We start from the raw sequence: 21840 nt of genomic DNA, 5'->3' as shown, positions 1-21840 counted from the left end.
CTCTATTCTGTTTTGGGCCCAAGGGTCTTTGGTACGTAGGCCCCGCAATTGAGAGCATATGTAAGACTTTGCACAACAAGTGCAATAGCAATATGAATCAACAAAGACGAGCATTTCTTTTTTTTTTTTTTTTACTTAAACAAACGATATTATATACATTCAAATGCAAGTAAAGTAGCATTAAACCTCAGCCCACACATGTAGGAGACATCAAACAAACTACCATTCTGCCTGCAGTTTATAGTGGAGTCGATGATCAAGTCCTTGTAATTCAACAACTTCTTGTCATAACTTGCATATAAAATTGGAAAACTATCAATCAAGAGAAACATTAACATATCTTATTAATATTTTGAGGTACATCCATTAGACGCACGGTTCCGAAACCTACCGGACTCAAACGACATACATTGCTGCAGATGCACTAGTATCAGAAGAACACCAACTTAGCAGACACAATACATGAGCACCCAGCCCTCCTATATTTTCCACTCTGATTCAGTGTACAAATTATATTATACTAGATCCACTCATCCCCTCTTTGAGTTCAATTCGCGGCTTTTCAACAGAATAACAAACAAAATATATGCAAATGTTCAACAACATCATCGTCAACCGGCTGTTGATCAACCATTCACAATTACTACTCTAGGGGGATCCCTTTGTCAATGATGCTCAGCACTTTCCTTCCAAACCCAACCATGAGTTCACTTCGATCTTTGTTGAGCTTTTCTAGAAGCATTTGATGAAGGGGGCTATTTTTGCGCTTTGTGGCCTTCAATGCTGTTTGGATCACGTAATTTCCATACTGATCTCGCGCAACTTGCCAGAGTTTGTCATACTTTAGAAGAACATTCACTACAACTTCCATTCCCAAAGAGTTTAAGCACATCTCTACAACGTGACTCCCGCCTTTTTGCAATGAGAGTTGTATGTAAAGATTTCGAAGCTCAAAGCATATCTTTGCAGAGAAGACTGGGTTATATAGCGTGAAGATGTGCTGGACAACATAGTTCCTGAAAAATAACAAAGTTGCTGAACACTTAACCCGAGAAAAGAAATGATGACATTATACAAAATGTAAACAATAAGATGAAAGAGGGATTTTCTGTACCCTGAAGGATCCTGAGAAAGGAATTTTGAGTTGCTCGAGACTTTGTCCATGAGTTTCTCTCTGTATGGAGTTTTACTGTTGGTGATGAACTCATTCAAGTGTATGCATCCCCTTTCGTGCTGAGCCAGTCGGACACAAAGCCTCACAACAGCTTCATATATTTTCTGCAATCAAATCAACCAAATGTTGAACTTTTCAGAAAAGCGCTTAAAATATGTGTCCAAAACAGAAACATAAAGTAACCCTAGCTACCTTATTTTTCTCAATGTCAAGTTGGTTTAAGCACTTCAAGATGACACAGGATCCTGTACGATTGGTCATCAGTTCTTCGACAACACAAGATAGAGCTGATGTCAAAGTGTATATCAGGGACGATTTCTCGAGCACCTTGATCAGCGTTTGAATTGATTTTGAGCTGCAGAAACAAGTTAAGCAACCAGTCCTTCACAACTATGAAGCATAAAACGCAGATATATTTCTCCAAAGCAAACTGTTTTCTTGAGGGTTAAGGAATAAGGATTAGATGGATACCCATAATTGCAGACTGATACGTTGATGAGTGGTTCAGAATTCAAAGTTATCTTAGCCACAATGAGTCTCAACCGACTGTGATTGCATGATTCAACAAGCTTCCGAAAAACATAGTGTCCATGAAAGTCACACATCACCTCGAATAAGGAACCAAAAACCCCTTCGAGTACCATACTCTTTGCTAATGGGTCGCCGGGAGTTATCATTCTCTGTACCAAGGCCTGCGATCCGAGTTGAGTCATAGCGAGTCGAGCTATCTCACTAGGTATTCCTGAACTTTGGGCCCAATTATTATCATTGAAATAATATAATCCAGTCCTTTCAACATTGCCTCTGTAATTTTGTCCTCCATAATTTTGGTTCCAATCGCTATTACCAAAAGGGCTCAGCTGGTGTGCCCAACTGCCCAAAGATGTAGACGTTGCTCCAACACTCCAATTTGCTCTTGTCCCTTGTTCTGTCGCCGGATTGCCAATTAGTTGATGGACATTCAGATTGTTTGAGCCCATAAAGTTTCCTAGAAAATCAAGAACATAAATTACATAGGCTCATAACCTATACACACATAAAATTGAGGTAACACTTTTGATATCAGTATTATTTAGGGTGTAGAGTAGTCTGTCTTCGACTTTAGGGTTTAAGCATAGAAAGGACCATAAAGTCCAAGACTTAAAAAGATCTGTTCTAAACAAGTATCAGATTTTGAAACCAATCCGAGACTAAAACCCTAAAGTTTAATCCCTAAGCAAGGATTCTACCCTTGGAAGATCAAAGTCGAAAAAAAATCCTATCATGTTAAAGAAAATTCTGCAGTTAAATGTTTTCCAAACGCGTCATGTCTTTAAGAAGGACGGTAAAAGTCTTGCATACGAAACTATACATTTCACATGAATTGGGAGAGTAAATACGAAGATTACCTCCAGCGCTCACACTATTGCCTCCCCATATACTCTGTGAATACAATGCCATTGGAGCTCTCGGACAATTTCTGAACCCGCTTTCGTGTCTTGAATAAAAATCAGATTGCGCTTGTTGGATTTTGGTGGGAGTAGCATATGAAGACGAACCCGGAGAACTAGTGCTGCTTTGGTCCACTGTTACCCGAACGTTGCCGAAATAATGGCAGAGGTCGGCTTCTTGCTGTCGTCGAAGAGAGTAAGAAGGAGGCACGCAAGGAGTCTCTGGATTGGGAGGGTCGGAAGCAGAGTAACATGAAGTCGCCATTGTTACAGAGAGAGCAAGAACTTCAAGAACCAGAAGACGAGAAAGAAATCAGAATTCAAAAAAAAAAAGAAGCAGAGTCTTGGTTAAATATGGAGTGCGGTGATCCCAGTTTAGGTAGGATTCTAATCCTTGGTTGATATGGTTTTTATTACACTTATGATTAGGCTTTTTTTAAGATAATATAATTAGGAAATACCGTTAATATTAATTAGAAAAGTGTTGGAGGTAAAATAAAGGGGGAAATAACAAGAGGAATTATTGTTAATTCAAGAAGGATTTGTGTAAAGGACGGACGAAACCTGGGAGGTTTATAGGGAAGCTTGCAGATAAAGTTTTGCGAAAACAAATCGGTGACTTGGAAAACAAGTTCAAAAAGTACACAATATTTCTCATCCTTCCGGTTTGGTCTAGTCCGGTTCAAAACGGTATGGCCGATTGACGTTGTTAGAAAATTATTCTAGTCAATGCGGTTTGAATTAATAACTCAAACAAAATAAAGGGCATGCAATTTACATGCATAGAAATCTGCAAAGTGTGTTTTCAAGACCACACCCCACAGGAGAAGTTCTTGGGTATAAAAAAATGGGTGTGAGAGGCAAGGTGGGGCAAGGTGGGGTAAGGTTAACATGACAAATCAAGGGGTGCAATATGTGGTTTTTATGTGTCGGGGTCCGTATTGACCCGTGGTCCGAGTGTTGGGTCTTACAATTTATTTATCTTATAAAATTAAGTACTATTAACCAAGTAAAAATGATAAACACACATAATTTTTCTTCTTTTGTACATCGTGTTAATTTTATCTAGTTTAATCCGATGACCAAAAATATTGAGGAATGTGTGAGGGACTAAAAAGTGGGGTGTAAAACCTGCTCCGTTAACTGAATTGAGCTCCAATTTTGAAGAAAAACTTCTAGTGCCTAGGATGATATTATGCAGTATACAAAGTCAATCATGCGGTGGAATATGGGCAACATTAGGCCGGTCGCAGTATATGATTGACTTCAAATGCCACCAAGAATGAAATATGCAGTGCAATATGAGAAATCCTTGTTTCATACTTGACCCAACGAGAAAATGCGACAGGTTGGCAATATATATGATGCAGAGAAAACAAATTGTGGAGTGCAACCTGAAACAGAAAAAACACAATGAACAGTAAAACTTGACCAAAATTTCGACAAGAAGCTAGAATTCATTGACAATGCGGTCTACAAGTATAGTCCTAATTCAAGGCCTTCATGAATATTTTCTCTTCCCCTGATCAAAATCTGCCAGCAGCAGCGCAGCAAAACGTAACTCCAGCTCCTGGATTTTCCGACTACGAGTAATTGTTTGAAGAAATAGGCGAGTCTTGCCAACAAGTTTTCTGAATCCAACAAGCTTTCGTCATCGGTTAGCTTCCTCTGTCATACAATCTTGAAATATAAAGGAGAAGTTAAAACAAACGATCAGCACTACATAAAGATTTCCTAACACTAATTTTTCTTGTTTTGCTTCCAAAACATGTTAGATGAAACAAAAGACAAAAGTACAAGCTAGGAAGCCTAAAAATAATGTAGCTTCCAAAACATGTTAGATGAAACTCTCAGAAGTTCGTTGCAATGGACATGGTGCTTCCTAAAGAACTCTAAATAGCTATACCGTGGGTGGTGAAGGCGTTACAATGGGATGATAGGGGTGAAAACTCGAACTAAGTTGCTTGGAAACGACAATCAGCCATTACTATAAAGCATCAATCAACTACAATAAAGGCTCAATTTCTATCGACTTCATTATTTAATGTGTTGATCATCAATGGCTCGCTCCCGGCAAGTCCACTGCCTAGTTATCTCATGTTGACTGAGACAAATGTGCGTGTGGTCTACATGCCTTAAATTTTACATCTTCGACTAAAAAAATGGTAATCAATCTTAATGTCACACTTCAACTGACCCTTTGTTTTTTAAGTAACAAGAGAAGAGATAATAACAACTTGACGATGAAGTAACATATCCTGCAGATGTGCACCAATGATAACAGACACAGAATACATACACCCGTGTTCTTGTTGTGTGAGAATTAATCTCCATTTCATCTTCTAAAGTTAAAGTTAAATCTTTTATCGATGACAAATAGACGTGAATCCAAGAAAAAACAGATTAACAGTTCCAACTTACTGGTCTTCAGTAAAAAACCTGTAGAGAAGAGCTGCATAAAGTCCATTTCTTGTGCATGATTAAAGTTCATGTCCTGACATTAGTACACGAGGGAGTGTTTATCCTGAAACGGGACACCAACATCTCACGGGGCACATCAATGAGGAATTCTCTGGTACACAATTAAAAAAAAAAAAAAAAGGCAGATGAAAACACCAACCATTGCTTTACGCACATGGAAAATGCAGCTGAGAATTACCATCCACGTTAGGTCGTTCTGCTTCTCCTCTAACATCAATAGTTTGTCCAAATTTAGGCTTATCATCACTGATCACTCGAATCTCTTCCACAGACATTCTGTTCGACTGGACCAGAGGTGCAATACTCAGTAACAAGTACATGGACAAAGCAAACGTTGCGTGTTCCTAACATGCATTAGGCTACTAAAAATGAATGACTGACTTTCATCTACTTTTTCTTTAGTACCTTTCGGGCCATTAACAGAAGCCTCATTTGTAGAAGTATTTATTGACCGCGCAAGACGTTTAACACGACTGAAACGCAGTCCATTTGGAAGCTTCCCAGATCCAAAATCTCCAATTCGGAAACCTATTTGATATTAAAACTAAAGCTCATAAACAATTAAGTTCTTGCTTAACTACAATCATGAATTACATTTAACACTATCAAGCTTACAAGAAGAATTACTAGCATCACCCTTTGGAATCACCTGTGCTACGATTTGGTGATTACCAATAACCTCGCCATCTAAATTATTCAACCAACGCGCAAGCCGCCTTATATGACTCAAACGCAACCGCTTTGGGAAATTAGCCGATTTAGAAGCTACAGCCTCCAAACCTGTAAGACATTTCACGCAACATGACAAACTTTTGAGTCCCCAATAACTTTGAACATGCGAAATGACAATGCAGTTATACAAACACACTTACATTCGGAGTGCTGCAGACGTTCCGCGGTTGTTTTTTCGAGCTGAGTAACTTCCCAAACGTCATTGTTCCCTCCTGATGCTGCCGCTTCACGTTCATTGCTTATTTGCTGTACATGTGATGGGAAATCCCCTGCTTTAGCATTTTCAACTCTTAGTCGTCGAAGTTGATAGTTCCTACGACAGCGTGCCAGATGCCGTTCTCTCTGCTCAACGGTCATAGACTGCCTCCTCTGCCTGTCCCTTACGCGACGTAGTTCTCGCTCTTGCTCTCTTTGCATTCCGCGCAACTCCGACCTATCTTACGACAACTCCTCCATTGTTGTTCAAATCCGTCGGTAACGGACTCCCCAATTCTTCAAGCAAATTTTGTTACTTGTTCTGAAATCCACAAGAAAACCAAATCTGCACGATTCATTCTTACCCCTCAATTATTTTCCATAATTTTTCTTCGTTTAATATGAATGACAATTAAACTATAGACCTAAAGTTCTACCTTGAGCGAAACTGATATGTGTGCGAGAAAAGCGTTGTGAGGGAGTACCTGGAGTTTCATCGTGATCAGAATTCAGAAAGCAGCAATTCATGCATTTGCTTTTATCATGCATGGAGTTCGAATCGCAGTGCGGGTGTTTTTCTTTTATTTTATTTTTTATTTTTTACAAAATGTTTTCGGTTTTCACGGGGTTAATTGCCGTATTTTCCGGGAAGTTATCAAGTAAGTGGTCGAGTTTCACCGTGTGATCATGATCCGACCCATTTCGTTTCTAAAGCATGAACCCGAGTCTCGACCACTAGGACTTATTTCTCTAGTTTTGACTCCGCATAAATGACGAGTTCAGAGGCATAACTTTTACAGTTAGTTTATTGTTTAGTTTAGTTCGATTTCGCCTCTTAAAGTAAAACAGACTCATTGATAGATGTGGTCTCAAATTTAAATCACATATTCCTCATAGTTTAGATGATTTTAAAGTAGAATTGATTCAAACAACAATAAAACATAAATCCTGCTGCAAGGAGCATATAGCTGTTGTGGTTACTCATTTTCGGGAATTCAGTGTTCAAAATCTCTCTAGCCTACAACAATTGACAACGTATGGGGTAGCTTAACCACATGACACAATCTCAATTCCCACGTGTGGTGAAACTCAAGTCAAACACATTGAGTGACATCCAGCTCCTAATAAGCACGTGGATAACTTTTCGATGTGCTATACAGACAAGCAGCTTCGTCCTTTCCAAGTTTTAAAAGCCTTGGTAGGGAATGCCCAAACATCTCACTTGAGGTCAGCACTGCTCCTGAGTTTAACTACTGAGATATTTAACTACAAGTCAAGATAAAGGTACTTTTTGTTTGGTGAAAAGCCAAAGACAAAAAGGGTAAAACAGCAGTAAAAGCGAGAGCTATTCTCTTTCTTTGCAAGGCCGACATTTTTACATCACTAAATTTCGAGATTCGGGTTTGGGACTACAGCTAGGAACTCTTCCTACCAAAATTTACACAATCAACCTGCCATGCTCTAAGCGTCATAAAACAACACGAAATTAGAAATTTTACAGGTTTTGCAGTCACCCTCTGGTTCACCTCCATGCAGAAGACGTTGCCATAGCTCTTTGCATCCAACTAAGGTAGAGAGCCCCATTTGCCTCTTGAATTCTAAAATTCCCGTGATATTCCTTCAACAGAACCCTGATAGCCTCCGTCACTTTAGGACTCAGCGGGTATGGAGTAAATCCATCCATCACTAGCCTTGACCTCCACTTCCCGAAAAGTTCATGGCGTTCCACCCTCTCGGCTCCTTCACAAGCAACCATGTTCACGATGTCTCTAGCCACACAGTGCATCTCTGCGCTGATCCGCTCTTTGTCATCTCTTGGGCGAGCCACATCAATTGATTCAAACATTGCTGTATAATAATCTACCATTTCAACAAACCTTGAGTAGAATGGGGAAGTGTTGGTGTTGGATTCTTGTTCCACAAGTGTCATAACTTTGGGCGATAAACTCTTAACCAGCCTTAACAAACGATCTCTGTGATTTTCAGTGCTCACACTCTCATCTGGCATGTGGTGCAACACGTATGGAAAATTAACGGCTATGGCTTCACCAGGTTGAATCCTGAGATTATGAAGTTCAACCTCAGAACCACACATTGCAGCAGCATTAAACTCAAATGGCACATTGCATGATGCAGCAAGCTCTGAAAGCCTCTTACCCACGATCTGAAGTCCCCCACCACGAGCATGCTTTGATTGGGTATCATCAACGCCTGTGATTCGGATACGTGGGGGGCCACCAGGCTGACAAGCTAGATCTTGGATGAGGGGAATCCACTGGCTGCCCTGTGCAATCTGAAAATCAATTATGTGGATTCTTGGCTCATTCTCCAACGCTTCCCGAATGACAACGTTTGCAGACAGGTAAGCAAACCTCCAATATGGGCAGATCCGATAGAGGACAGACATGTATGACATAAGTTGCGAGCTCGTTGGAACTTCACATTTTAGGGTTTTGTAGATTGAACTCCCTGATCCTTCCAACCTTGCTCTGAGACCTTCCAACATGTAAGCCCCCAATCTCTGCATTGGCTCCCCAGAGACTGACACCATTTGCCCCAAAACTTCCATCAAGCTTATTGCATTGTCAAATTCGGTTTCGGATATCGCACGTGCACAGTCAATGAGAACATTTTTTAGGTTTAACTTAGGTATCGTTTCGGCTATTTGACTATGGCTCCACCTTGCCATACCACTCCTGTGGGAACAAAAGTGGCTGTCAACAATATCCGAATCAGGTCCTAGCAATGAAACTTCCATTTCCCTGAGCTTGGACTTGAAGTCATCATCCACAATTATGGAGCACCCACTTATTGGTGATCCATAGTTGTTGCCAGAGGAATGGTGCTGATCAGAAAAGCACGAGTGAGAACCTTGCGGAGAAAATGGACTCCTGTTAGACAAGCCACTAATAGCAGATGGGGAATCGCAGGTTAGAAAGGCAGTGGCTGGAGATGAATCCAGGGTAAAGAACTGCTCCTTGTCATCCTTGTAGTTTTGAAAGGAAAGATTGTTTCCTTGGCTACCAGTATCCGGATACATGCTGTTTTCCAAAATTTGGAAACCACAGCGATCAATCTGCTGCACAGGCTGATGATACAACGCCACACCTCGGTGCTGCTGAGATGCTTTCATATAAAGAAATGAAATGTTGAACCAATCCAGAGAAGGATTCTCACCTAATATATGTTCCTAAAACTTTACTCGATCGCCCGTCAATTAGATCTTAAACTGAATCTCAATAAAAGTGACAAACTGCTTCAACTGTGGAAGAAAAATCACAAGAGAACCACCAAATCTGCACATAGGAAACAAGTTTATGTTAACCAAACAACCAATAAAAGCCACCTTTACATCAGAAGCTTGATCACAAGAAATTTTTAATCTTAGATGAAAGATTAAGGTCACGAGAAGCGAGATTGATCACCAATCAGAACCTCACAACAACAAAATTGAATACAATACAAGCAAAATATGATCCTTCAAACCACTAAAACAATAAAATTCGCCCCTCTATTTAGAAACTCGGAAAGTCAGAACCTGAAAACTCACCTACCAAACACGTAACTCCGCCATAGATAACTTGGGATTCTATATATTTTATCTACCCAAAGAAGAAAAAGCACTCGGCAGGTGAAACCTAACCAGCACAGCCCCCACTACTTACCTACTAATTTCTCCTCCAACATCCCCAGACAATAACAGCAAAACGTGTAATTTTTTAAGCACACGAATGTTGAAACGCGTTTTTCTGTCTAATTATTATTTAATTCCACCCCTCCATCTTTTCTTATGAATTCTAATAAAAGTAACTAATTAATTACCGCAAAAAAAAAAGTACTTTAACATCTAAATTCCGGAATTGTTTGATTTCTTCAAATAAATTGGTCTCAGATCAACAAAAAATGGCATTAAAACAACATAATTTCACAAATTATTGAACATAAAACAATTCAGATATACAATAGCGATAAAAACATGGCAAAAAATATTAATTCCCATATGCAGACGCCAAATTAGAATTCGAGTCAGTGAAAACAATCCACCTTCAAAAAAATCCAACAGAAACTCATGTTCCCAGTTCATGAAATCATCCAAAAAAACAAGGTTAAATCTTTACTTTAAAATCCTCAAAACAACAAACACCCCAAGTCACAACAAACCTTCTTAATCCGAACCCAGGATTAAAAAAAAATACTAATCGAAATTAACGAAAGCTTACCTTAATCACAGAGAAGACAAGTCGGCTGAATTAGCGAGCTCAGGTCAGCTGGGATTGGTGGGTTGGCAAAACCTTAACTTTCAGATTCCCTCTTCTTCAGGAGTCAGGAGTCAGGAGCCCGAAGCCAGAAGCCAGAGAGTAATCCTTCTGTCATGTCTAGAACTATGTGTTGCGACTTAGTAGGTTTTTATAGTTGTACCTGAGAAAATGCCACCGCTGTTACAGAGAATTACAATGTCGCCCCCTTAGTATTCAAATTTTGGAGGACCGTAGACACGCAAAGAGTTGTGGTCCGAAATGACGAAATTAACCTTATTCCAATGAACGACGTCACGACGTGTGATCAGCAATCATGACTACTGACTGTACTTTACTTTTCGTTGAGAGTCAAAGCGTTCTTGTTCATTTATTTAAAAGAAAACTAATGAAAATGATTTGAAAATTTTGAATTTTAACGATAAGATTAAAACAAAGGGTAAAGTGAATAGTGACATGTTTGACTTTTTAGTGTAAAAATGTGATTTTCCGTTAAAATGAACAGTACTGCGAACTTTTCATTCAAACTCCCTTTATTCAATGCGTTCTTGTTCTTCTTCTTTGGTCGCCATATATATATATATACATATATAATCCATGCATACGCGCTTCATCAATTCATATATTCACAGGTCAATTATTATGATCTTGGATTACTCTAATCCCATCATATTCTTTCTTCATTTCATAAACTTAAATCATTGATCGAACAAGCGGTTTAACCATCTTAAAAATGATCTTAGGGAAATGATCCTATATAATTTGGTCTCCTTCGTTTGGTCTTGTTGTTAATTATGAATCAACTATATCAACAATTGGAAATTAAACATCTTAAAGACATAACTTGGTTTCAACAATATATGTCAAAAATATAAATGTAAATTAATATGAAACAAGAAAGATAATTAGCAAGGGTTTTAGTCCATCATGAAAGTTGAAAGAAGACGAGAGAGGGTGCTTTGAATTTTTCTACCATGTACCAGAGCATAGTCTACATTAGAATTTTAAACAGGTAAATTCTTCGTAACATGAAATGAATAAATTTAGTTATTGACTGTTTGGCAAACTAAAAACATACATATAACCAAAGTTTAATTAAGTAATAGTTTGTTGTAGTCAAGCTTCGGTTAAATCAAAATTCAACCAGCTTAAGTGTTTGACCCTCTCATACATAGGGTCACTACTCGGTTCTTTCCTCTAATATTAACTGAGACAAGTGGGCTTTACTCTGTTATTCAAAGAAATAATATACAGGCTATTTGAGTCCGATATCTGTCTAATATTTGTTTATATATATATATATATATATATATATATATATAGAGAGAGAGAGAGAGTTGGAAAATAACACAGTTTAGTAAAGATAGACTAACAATTACCAATTTACCACGTTAGTGGCTAATCTAACAAAATTCATTATTTGACAAAAAAAAAAACAATTACCACGTAAATAAAAAATCAAATAATTTGGTCGTTGATGATTAAATTATTATTTGGTATTTATTTACATACTTATTTTCTATTGATGACACATTATTTAGTTTATAAATTTAGTTTACGTAATAATTAATATTACTCTTCAGTTGCCGAGCTACTTATCACTCACTCTCGACTGCAAACGGTCAGTCGTTTCGCCGTTCAAAGTAAATTGAGACAAAATGTCAAAAACCATGCGCGTTTCCAGTTGATTCGCTTGGTACGGATTGGAAAATTTTTGCACTCGGGAACCTGGGGACAAAGTGTAAAATGGTATTCTCGTAATATAGTGGGCGGAGAAGGGCCTTCTTTTAAGCAGGGCCTGGAGGCTGCCACGCGGCCACGCCTCACGTTCTTGGAGCTTCCCCCAAAATTTAGAAATTATTAAAATATGCGATAACGTGGAAATCAGCGTCTTCTTCGCTCCGGGGAACACAAGATCTGGTGCTAAACGTGAAGCCTCCAAAACCCTAATTATAATTTTTCAAGAAAAACAAATTAAATACACAATTAGGCTTGGATTTTCTTAACGCTTGCAAGTCTTGACTCTTGTATATATAAATAATTCAAATTTAATTAATTTGGAACACAAAAATAACCCTAGACAGGGCTGAGACATATGCAGCAGCAAACAAAATTTAAGTGATTAAATCAAACTAATTACGAAAAAACAAAAGCAAGTATAGTCGTCAAGATAATGCTTTTTATCGAACCCAGTTGATGAAACCTATATGATTAGGAATATCTATATAAGACTACCTAATTATGGGAGTTGCATAAAAATATACACAACTTGTATTCTTCATGAAATAATATGAGAATATATATATATAGCTACATGGTATTGGTGGTTAAAAAAATCCATTATGCATGGCTCTTAAGCGCATTTTTATTTTTAATTATTTAAAGTTTGGAATGCACACTAATTTTTTTTGTAAATTCTCAGTAACATATATATCCCTATGTAAATGTCGTCTTTACATAAACTTTTCAAACTTCTCAATGAATAATCATTTCAACTTAATCAACTACCCTTATGTGAGAATATGTGAATGCTAAATTAAAATACGTCAGTGCTACAAATTCACTTATGTTATCACACTTAATATTTTTATAAAATATAATTCTATTATATCCTCATATATAATAGGATAATATGTGGGTCCTGAACGTTCAAAACCCAGGATATTGATTGTTCTACGTGGCCTAACTAGATAATTAATTAACGACACTTATCCATCATTTAACTCTCTAATCAAATGTCTTCTGCTCTCCCCCATCAACCACTTGCACCACCGTCCACTCCCACCAGCCAAACGTCCTTCATTGGAGTTCTTCTCAAACCTTGAATCGGACCATTCATACCTAATTAATTACAAAGTATCCGTTGATAACATCCACGTCTCTTTCTCCTATCTTTCTCTTCCGTCGACCCCTTACTCAATCTACCCTCTTTTTGGTGACGCAACCATGGCAACAAGGAGAGGAAGGTGGCGCGAGTCGTGGCCAGTGACTCAGTGAATGGGTAGTGCAAAGGTCCTTCTATGGCGGAGGAATATTGTTCTATATAAATAATAACATGTGCTTCGATAACTTTTCCAAACTAGTACATAATTAGAATGGTAATGAACATCATATACTCTAATGAAATCTTAGATAAATTTTTTATGGCGCTTCAAATAAGATAATGCTAGACATATCAAAAATTTAAACCAAATTTGTAAACTAAATGATGTGTCCACAATAGAAAATAAACACATGAATCAACGTTTAAGTAATGATTCAATCATCAACAATCACATTATTTGATTTGCAAATTTAATTTTAAATTTTTTGATCTCCTTAACATTATCCCTTCAAATATCATATTGCAGAATTGACAGTTTTACTTCATTCGTGTAAATGATTGTAATCGGGGGGACCAATCATTACATCACGTTAAGATTCTAAATTTGGATTTTGAGTCGTAAGATAAGGATGTGCCAACGACCATGGCCTTCTTTACCCTACCATGTGATTGTGGTGATGATATGCATGCGTACGTACCTACGTGTAACGCGCTCTAAGACAATTGACATAACTTTTTTTTTTTTTAATATAAAAAAAAAAAAAAAAAAAACTATTCTGTTTGTCCAACATGTTCATGGTCATTGACAGTACTAGTAGTGGCCATACAGAAAAATATCGGCATATATTCTTTCCTCGTTTTGCAAGCTACTGTTTATATCTGTTCATTATTATTATTTTTTGGTTTATTTAAACTTAATTTAAGATTAAAAAATAAACAACGGTGTGTAAGTTACATTCGGAGATAACATAATTGACGAGATTCATTTTAGCTGATAGAAATCATATGCAAGGATTAACATAATAGAATTAATGTGCCATTTAAGATAATCTCACTCAGCTAGCTAACTCTTGCCTTCATTAATAATATAAGAATTGTGTTACCATTAGTTGCATAACTCTCCGGGAGAAATTCTTAAATACAACACATAATTGTTCAATCCACGAAAAAGGCACCCAAACTCTAACTTGTTTTGGTCACTCAACACTCATACAGTCCCGCCCCTAATATTAGTGCTTTATATGAACGTCGGAAGTCGGAACACACAAGACTTCCTCCCTCGCCCCTTATATCTAGTGCTTTATATGAACGTCGGAATACACACAAGACTTTCTCCTTATATAATAACTAAGACCCACGCAACTGATAATATTAATATGATAAATGCTAAGAAGATTTTCTTAAAATAGAATTCTTCTTGGACTTTTTGCCATCTCAGAGTTTAGCATCTATTTTCATGCCAAAATTATGAGATGTTTATGGAAAGTCTCACTTAAAAAAAAAAAAAAAAAAAAAAAATCTCCTTAGCACTTTGATATTCTAATAATATGGCTAATGTTGCAGATATAAAAGATGACATAAAAGGCACCAAGGATCATCGAAGCTAATTAGCGCTTTAATGTTGTTTACATGTTTTAAAGGGGAATTTTACGGAATTGGATCCTCTACGAGGCAAAGTCTTTGGATCCTCTTAATCCATTAATACGGGACCGTTGAATTTTGATCAAATGACTAAATTTATTATAACTTTTAAAGAAGTTCCCTGTTTGTAGCCGTTTAATCAAAATCCAACTGTCCTTATTATTGGGTCAGAAGAATCCGAAGATTTTGCCTCGGAGAGAATTCAATTTCGAATTTTACTCCCACCCCACCCCATCCCACGTAATTGATCTGATAGATAGGTCATATCATAGGTGGTGCTAATTTGTGGGGGAAGTGAGATGTGCTAAATGATGATGGTAAAGATCGATCGATGTTGATTATAAAATCTTAAAGGAGAATCTTGGAGTTTGGTTTGGCTTGCTTTCCTTTCCTTCCAAAGGAAAAGATAGATCTGTTTTTATAATTATTATGTGGCATATATGGCTTACATTGCACCCACTTTCTTATCTTATTACATCACCATGACATTACATTACATTACATGAAAGTAAGTGCCGGTCAAAGTTAATTTTCATCAATGAAATGATGCTATCAATATCATCCCACGTGATTATCTCCACCACTTCACCATGAAAGTAACTTGGAGAATCGGACGGACATGAACAACTTTTATAGCTTATACCCGATACAGTCAGTAATATATATATATATATATATATATATATATATATATATCTCATTCTAATCTTCATATACATAAATACTAAGGAAATTGTAATGAAATCTTTTTATAAACTCTTACCCTTTTTAGTTTAATGTTTATTTTCGTTTCAATATTATGAAACATTTGATCAAAAATATTAAGTTCTAATTTTGAAAGAGCCTCTTAAAATTTCTCTCCTTTATATACATATACATATATATATATATAATGTGACAACCCGTTCCAAATTTTACGTTTTGTTTTATTTTAAAAGCGTGAATTTACGAAATTGCCCTAGAGGTAAGGGCTTTAACTTATGTTGACCATCGTCTAGAGAGACGTATGACTTATTCTTTTAACATATTCTCGTAATACTCGTGGATGTGAACGCATAGGCGAAAGTCGTTTGCAAGTCCGGATTATAACGGTATAGTTACGGACGTTCGAAATTGGTTATTGAAGGTTTAGTGTTTATTTAAATTAAATCCCCACTTTGTGGGGGAAGCCCAATCAGAATTGGAGGAAAGAAAGAAAAAAAAAATGAGGGAAAAAGGAAGTGGCTTTCCGTCCACCTGCACCCACCGCGAGTCCATTTTCCAAGGCCGATTTCGGCCAACTCCGGTGGAGTTTTTTGATGCCACCACCACCATTTTGAAGCTCTCATTCTCCTCTACAAAACCCACCCAAGAACCACCTTGATTAACCATTGGATGTGACGGTTTGAGGTCACGAAAGTTGACGAAAATCAATAGTGCTCCGCCCACCCTTTACGATTTTCCGGCAAATCGGCAAAGCGATGGCCGATGCCACCACTTGGGCTTTGTAGCCCATCATCCCAGGAGCAAAACCCAACCAACCTTGACCCCCTTTGGACCACCGTAGACGACAAATCGACGTCGGAAAGTTTTAGGCACCCGCCGGCTTTGTGGGCAAAATTGACCATCTTCCATCCACTTTTGGACTTCGTGGCAGGGACCAATCATTCAAGACGTCTCAATGTGTGCGCTAGAAAATCATAGCGTGGACTCCAGGTGAATGGATCTTTTCCTTTTTATCGTACATATTGTTGAAAGTTCTGTCGACACTTTTAAATTGATTAGGTATATTACTTTCATATATAATTATTGTGAATACTTGAAGTACTATATGAACTACGAATGGCTTGATCCCTGTTTAGGGTACGTAGGCAGTCTAACGAGATGTTAGATGCAGCCATAATATATTTGAGACAAAAGCCTTATTTGAGAAATTGTGTAATGCGAAGGAAATTGGTAAAGACAAGTTTTAGTTTTGTGAATTAGTTAGTTAATTAGTGTTAATTGGGTTGTCATGGATAATTATCCCTGAAAATAAGTAGTTCGGGAGTAGGGCGTTATTGATTGTACACTTCACACCGTATTGTTTATAATTGAAAATGCTACGACATGGTTGAGTATTAGATTGCATTATGGTATATCCATATGTATATTACTTGCATGTAATTATTGGGAATGCTTTCAAGTGCAAAGGTGAACTCAGGACATCCAAGTAAGTTTAGGTGAGTTTATGGTATTAGTTGAATCGATTGTGTTATAGCATGACTACAATTATGTGTTAGGCAACTTCGATACTGTCGTACTAGTTGCCATGAGTTGCACATATTATATTGAGATGCATTGAGAGCTCATAAACCTGCACCCCGGTGTTAGTGCTCCCGCCCGTGGCCAGGGCACAGTCCTTCACGTGATGTTCACCTCCCGCACCTTACGCTCACCTTGGATCCAAGGTAGGTGCACAGTCCTGTCGTACAGACCACTTTAGGTGGTTCCGACTCGTAGGTGACCCCCAATTATTCGCACAGCCTTCACGTGATCGTAGCACTTGAGCGTATTTATTTACACCCAGTCTTGTCGTACATACCACTTTAGGTGGTTCCGACTCGTGTGCAGGTATACTTATTGAGCTATTTGCTAGCCATGATTGATGAGATATGGATAAGTCGTACATGTCACTATAGGTGACTCCGACTTATATGTTAGCTAGGATTGATGAGATATGGATAAGTCGTACATGTCACTATAGGTGACTCCGACTTATATTCTAGCCAGGATTGATGAGATATGGATAAGTCATGCAGGTCACTATAGGTGACTCCGACTTATATGCTAGCCAGGATTGATGAGATATGGATAAGTCGTACATGTCACTATAGGTGACTCCGACTTATATGCTAGTCATGATTGATGAGATATGGATAAGTTGTACATGTCATTTTAGATGACTCTGACTGATATATCACTTTGTATTGATTAAATTCATTTGGCCTACTTATTAATGTATGATAGAGTTGATGGCAAACCGTGGTTTTAGTCATTTCTGAGTATGGTTTGGATATATGTATATATGTTGTACTGTCCTATAGAAAACGATAAGGGAATTACAGTGAGGGGTTATTACTGTTAGAAAGGTAATAGTTTTGGGAAGCTTGGTTTTACTGCTTACTCACACTTTCTGTTTTGTACCCCTTCAGGTTTTAACTGTTGAGTTTGTATCGACGAGGATATATAGCTAATCTTAGTATTGGTGGCTACTTTTAAGGGTATGATTCTTACCCACACTACTGTACCTTACTTATGCTCTGACATCGCGTGTGAAATGGGTTCGCTCCCACTCGTAGCGCACTCTGGTATTTAGACACTTTTAGATTCAAATTTATTCACTTTTTATACACTATCACATTTTATGGCTTCGTCACCTTCCAGGTGTCGGCCAGAACAGCTCGATTCAGGGTCCAAGTGGACTTTCTGGGTTGGGGTGTGTCATATAATGTTGATTGTTGTTGCTGAGAAATTTCAGTCATTAGCAGCTCTTATAGTGACATAAATTCTTTAACTCGCTTTACCATATCACAATCACTAAAACCAGACTTACAATAAAAAATTAATTCTAATTTTTCTTGTTACAATATGTTAACTTACAACAAGAAATATGAATTGAAATCATTTTAATTCTTAATTTTTTTACATTGCTAAAATATACGTACACAAATAATTTCACTTCTTACCTTTTTAATGTGTTTACTAACACACATGAAATTAGAAAAGTATAAATTTCTCCTTAAAATTCATAATCAAATACTTAAAGATCATATATCAACTAGGAGCTAATTGATCCGTAGTTGATTCACTAAACTTCTTTATATTACTTCTCTCATATTTCTAAGTTCTCCAAATCATTTCTTCTCCAATTTTTGTTAAATACACATATTCTTAGAGTATACAAATATATATTATGGTGCACAATGTTTATCTTCTCCCGTGTTGCATGGTTGGACGAACCTCCATGTGTAGGACACTCGCACCTAAAATTGAGGATCCCACCATTAACACAAGTGACCTTACAATACAACTCAGAGACGACCAAAAATAAAATCGAAAGTAAACGCATGAGACGACGAGATGAAATTAATAAGGTTGATGTGTTCTCTATTCTATTTCAGTATTTCTCTATATATGCTGTAGCTGTATAATATATGCGAATTAAATTTCCGATATTGCTGTTGTGTGTCATTGTTACGTATATTTTGCCATATACTTACACGTTTCCACCCACCGCCAACAATAATATAATATATATATATATATTAAATTTCAAATAAACAACGTCACATGAATGGGGCCTACACATGTCATCATCGACGTCAGGTAATTGCCCTAGTGACGACCAGTTCAACTGAGAGCAGCTCCATTGTTGTGGATAGCCCGGTGGATCGGGGAGGTTTTCAATCCAATTACCTTCCCTCCTTACTTCAGCTCATGCGGACAATTGGGTTGAGGGGGGGCCCGAGTGGGAGGGCAAGCTTGAATGGTAGGCTCGAGTGCCTTAGGGCAATCTAATGCAAGGCTGACGTCAAGATGATGTCAGCCACATTATAAAATTAATAAAAAATATAAAAAATTAATAAAAAATGTAAACAATTAATTAAAAATCCGAAATTTTTTTTTAAAAAAAAAAAAGATTTAATTTTTCTATAAATATCTTATCATTATCTTTCATCTTACACCACAATTTTATATTTTCTTGAATACTTTGAGTTGTAATTTCTTATGTAATGAAACGTGGTACAACAAAACTAATTAAAAATCATATTCGAAATTTGAAATAAAATTATTTTTTTATTATTTTAAAAAATAAAAAATTACTAATATTTTATTGCATATTGCCATGACTATTCAGTTTAGGAGTGGAGATACAAAAGACAATTACTGTTTATTAAAAGTAGTTATTATTCACTGGAGGGAGTCAATAGGCAGTTATCCTCGGAGGCTTTTCCTACACTAGAGCTGCTCTTAATTGTATGCATGCTTGAGAGATTAATTATTTGATTGATTACTATTTATTATGATTAAGAAAGAAAATGAAAAAAACTCGTTGGCATTGGCTTATTGGGAGGGAAAAAAAAAAGGTATGTCAAAGTCATGGATTGAGATCCTTCCGAATTTTTGTGTTAACAGTGCGCCTTATACAAATTCAAAAATTTTAAAGGCCCGTACGCTTTCTCTTGAACTGTTCAAATCTTTCGGTCTACGAATTTCAGACATAGAGATTCAGAGTGAATTAAAATCTCAAAATTATAATGAACGTATAAATCAAATGAGAATGAAAGTGCAAGCATAATAAAAACAAAAAATAAAGTCGAGAAGAATAAAAAAGTGTGCACATCACGATTAACATTCAACAGGGAGCGATTATGTCTAGTAAATTAAGAATTTGTCCAATCTCAAAGTGGTCGTGACTCATGACGCACTATAGTAACATTCGGAAAAGGGAATTGGGTCCCCGTCTGACGCAAAATGCAAATATGTCATCTTAATTTAAAAGCAGGAGATTACCCTTTTGTAATTTGCAATCTTGTACGTTAGTCGGTGGAGCATATCTTTACTTTGCGCAAAGGGAGGATACAGGAATTAAGCAAAGCGAGGCCAAAAGCCTGCCATGCCTGGTGCGGGTGCTGCTGGGAAGTGGGATGAGATCAGCATTATCTTTAATCACAATTTATAATACCAATTAAGAAAATAAGACAGGGACACATCAAATAAAATAATGATCGATCAAATTAATTAACTGGCACTTATAAACTCTTGATTTACATCATTATTCAATTCGGCATGCAGCCATATGCTTTGAATTTGATGACTTGAAGTTGAAGGTTGAATCCTTCGAGGTTGGATTGGATGGATAAGTGCCGCCCACCGGATCCGAGGTGGGTCCAGACTCCAGCAGCGTTTCAAAACACAATTGAATTGAGATTTGAGATGTCAAATTTTCTTGGGGAAGTCTCAACACATCAAAATAAATCAAATTGCTAATTTTTCGGTTGGGGGATTGCGCAAATAATTCTTAATTCTAATCATCAGAGGCAAGGACTCTCTACTTGACGCCGCCCGGTGGTGGTGAGAATGGCGGAGAAAGGAAAATAAAAACTGGATATGGGGGCGGAGCGGCATCGCGTTACTGACCTTACTTTGCGGGTGATGATAATGATTTGTTAAATGATGATGGAGGAGGAGGAGGAGGAGGAGGAGGAGGAGGCGGCAGAGCCCTAGGGTTACCCATAGGTGGTGGGACGGCGGGTGAGAGGTCTGTTCACCACACTGCCACTCGTGTCCCTACTGAAAATTTCGGCTGTTACACTCGAAAACGTTAATTCTTTGAGGTTTGAACTCAATGTTGCCAGAAAACCCAAAATCACTGCTTCTTCAGGTGTCCAACTTGATGAATCTGAACCCCAAGGAGCTGCTACATACCCAACTGAATGCAACAAAGGTGCCTTAAAACCTACCTATAATTGTACTTAAACTTGCAAAGCCTAATCTCTATTTTTCTTTCGTTTTGCATAAAGTCAATAGCGCGTAAAAGTGTTTGCATTTTTAACTTTACAAAGCCTAATCTCCACCATTGATATTAAACTTGTACAAAATCCGCTAAACACACTTATTTTGTACACATTTTATCAACACAAATAACTACAAGTGACAAATCTAAGAAAAAAGACATAATGTGTGCTACAAGTTAACAATCGAACAACAGTATCTGCATTAGAAACGACGGCCTAACTTGTTATCATTAATCTTCAACACTTCACATGACAGTGTGTTAACCAAAGAGTAGATTTTTCAAGAAGGGGTAAAATAGCAAATATTATTGCATAAAAAAACCCCAAATGAGCTGGTCATTTCCCCCTCCCCCTCTTCCCCCATAAAAGCTCACTGCATATGTTATGACACAGCTCATTATCTATCCAAATCAGAAAATCATGCAGCAATCTTGTGGAGTCCTAACTTTACTCTATAACCCTTAGCAGTTTCGCAAAACCATCCTCACCCTGTTTTCTGTCTCCTCTCGAAGACTAGACATAGGTTCACAAGTTTCATAAACTAAAATCTATATCCGTAAGTAAAATC

The 21840-nt window shown here is 37.4% G+C and overlaps 2 protein-coding genes across 2 annotated transcripts; both read right to left on the bottom strand.

The window, feature by feature from the left end:
* Positions 1-319: 319 nt before the first annotated feature.
* LOC137726869 (pumilio homolog 18-like) lies at positions 320-6670 on the bottom strand. The gene is made up of 11 exons (XM_088693524.1): positions 5958-6670; positions 5735-5865; positions 5491-5613; positions 5225-5369; positions 5026-5128; positions 3736-4284; positions 2563-2889; positions 1646-2162; positions 1367-1529; positions 1115-1278; positions 320-1016 (listed from the first exon to the last, which is right to left on the bottom strand). The coding sequence occupies exons 7-11, from the start codon at positions 2867-2869 to the stop codon at positions 644-646; spliced, it is 1524 nt and encodes a 507-aa protein (XP_088549650.1). The 5' UTR covers positions 2870-2889; positions 3736-4284; positions 5026-5128; positions 5225-5369; positions 5491-5613; positions 5735-5865; positions 5958-6670; the 3' UTR covers positions 320-643.
* Positions 6671-7334: 664 nt separating this feature from the next.
* Positions 7335-10453, bottom strand: LOC137725296 (scarecrow-like protein 13). Its single transcript, XM_068463935.2, has 2 exons — positions 10233-10453; positions 7335-9308 (listed from the first exon to the last, which is right to left on the bottom strand). Exon 2 carries the CDS (start codon positions 9143-9145, stop codon positions 7535-7537), a length of 1611 nt encoding a protein of 536 aa, XP_068320036.1. The 5' UTR covers positions 9146-9308; positions 10233-10453; the 3' UTR covers positions 7335-7534.
* Between the last annotated feature and the right edge of the window lie 11387 nt (positions 10454-21840).

The sequence above is a fragment of the Pyrus communis genome, chromosome 5 (assembly GCF_041283825.1).
Source record: "Pyrus communis isolate YQ-2024b chromosome 5, ASM4128382v1, whole genome shotgun sequence".
Classification (NCBI taxonomy): Eukaryota; Viridiplantae; Streptophyta; class Magnoliopsida; order Rosales; family Rosaceae; genus Pyrus; species Pyrus communis.
This window is presented reverse-complemented; position numbering and strand designations above follow the sequence as displayed.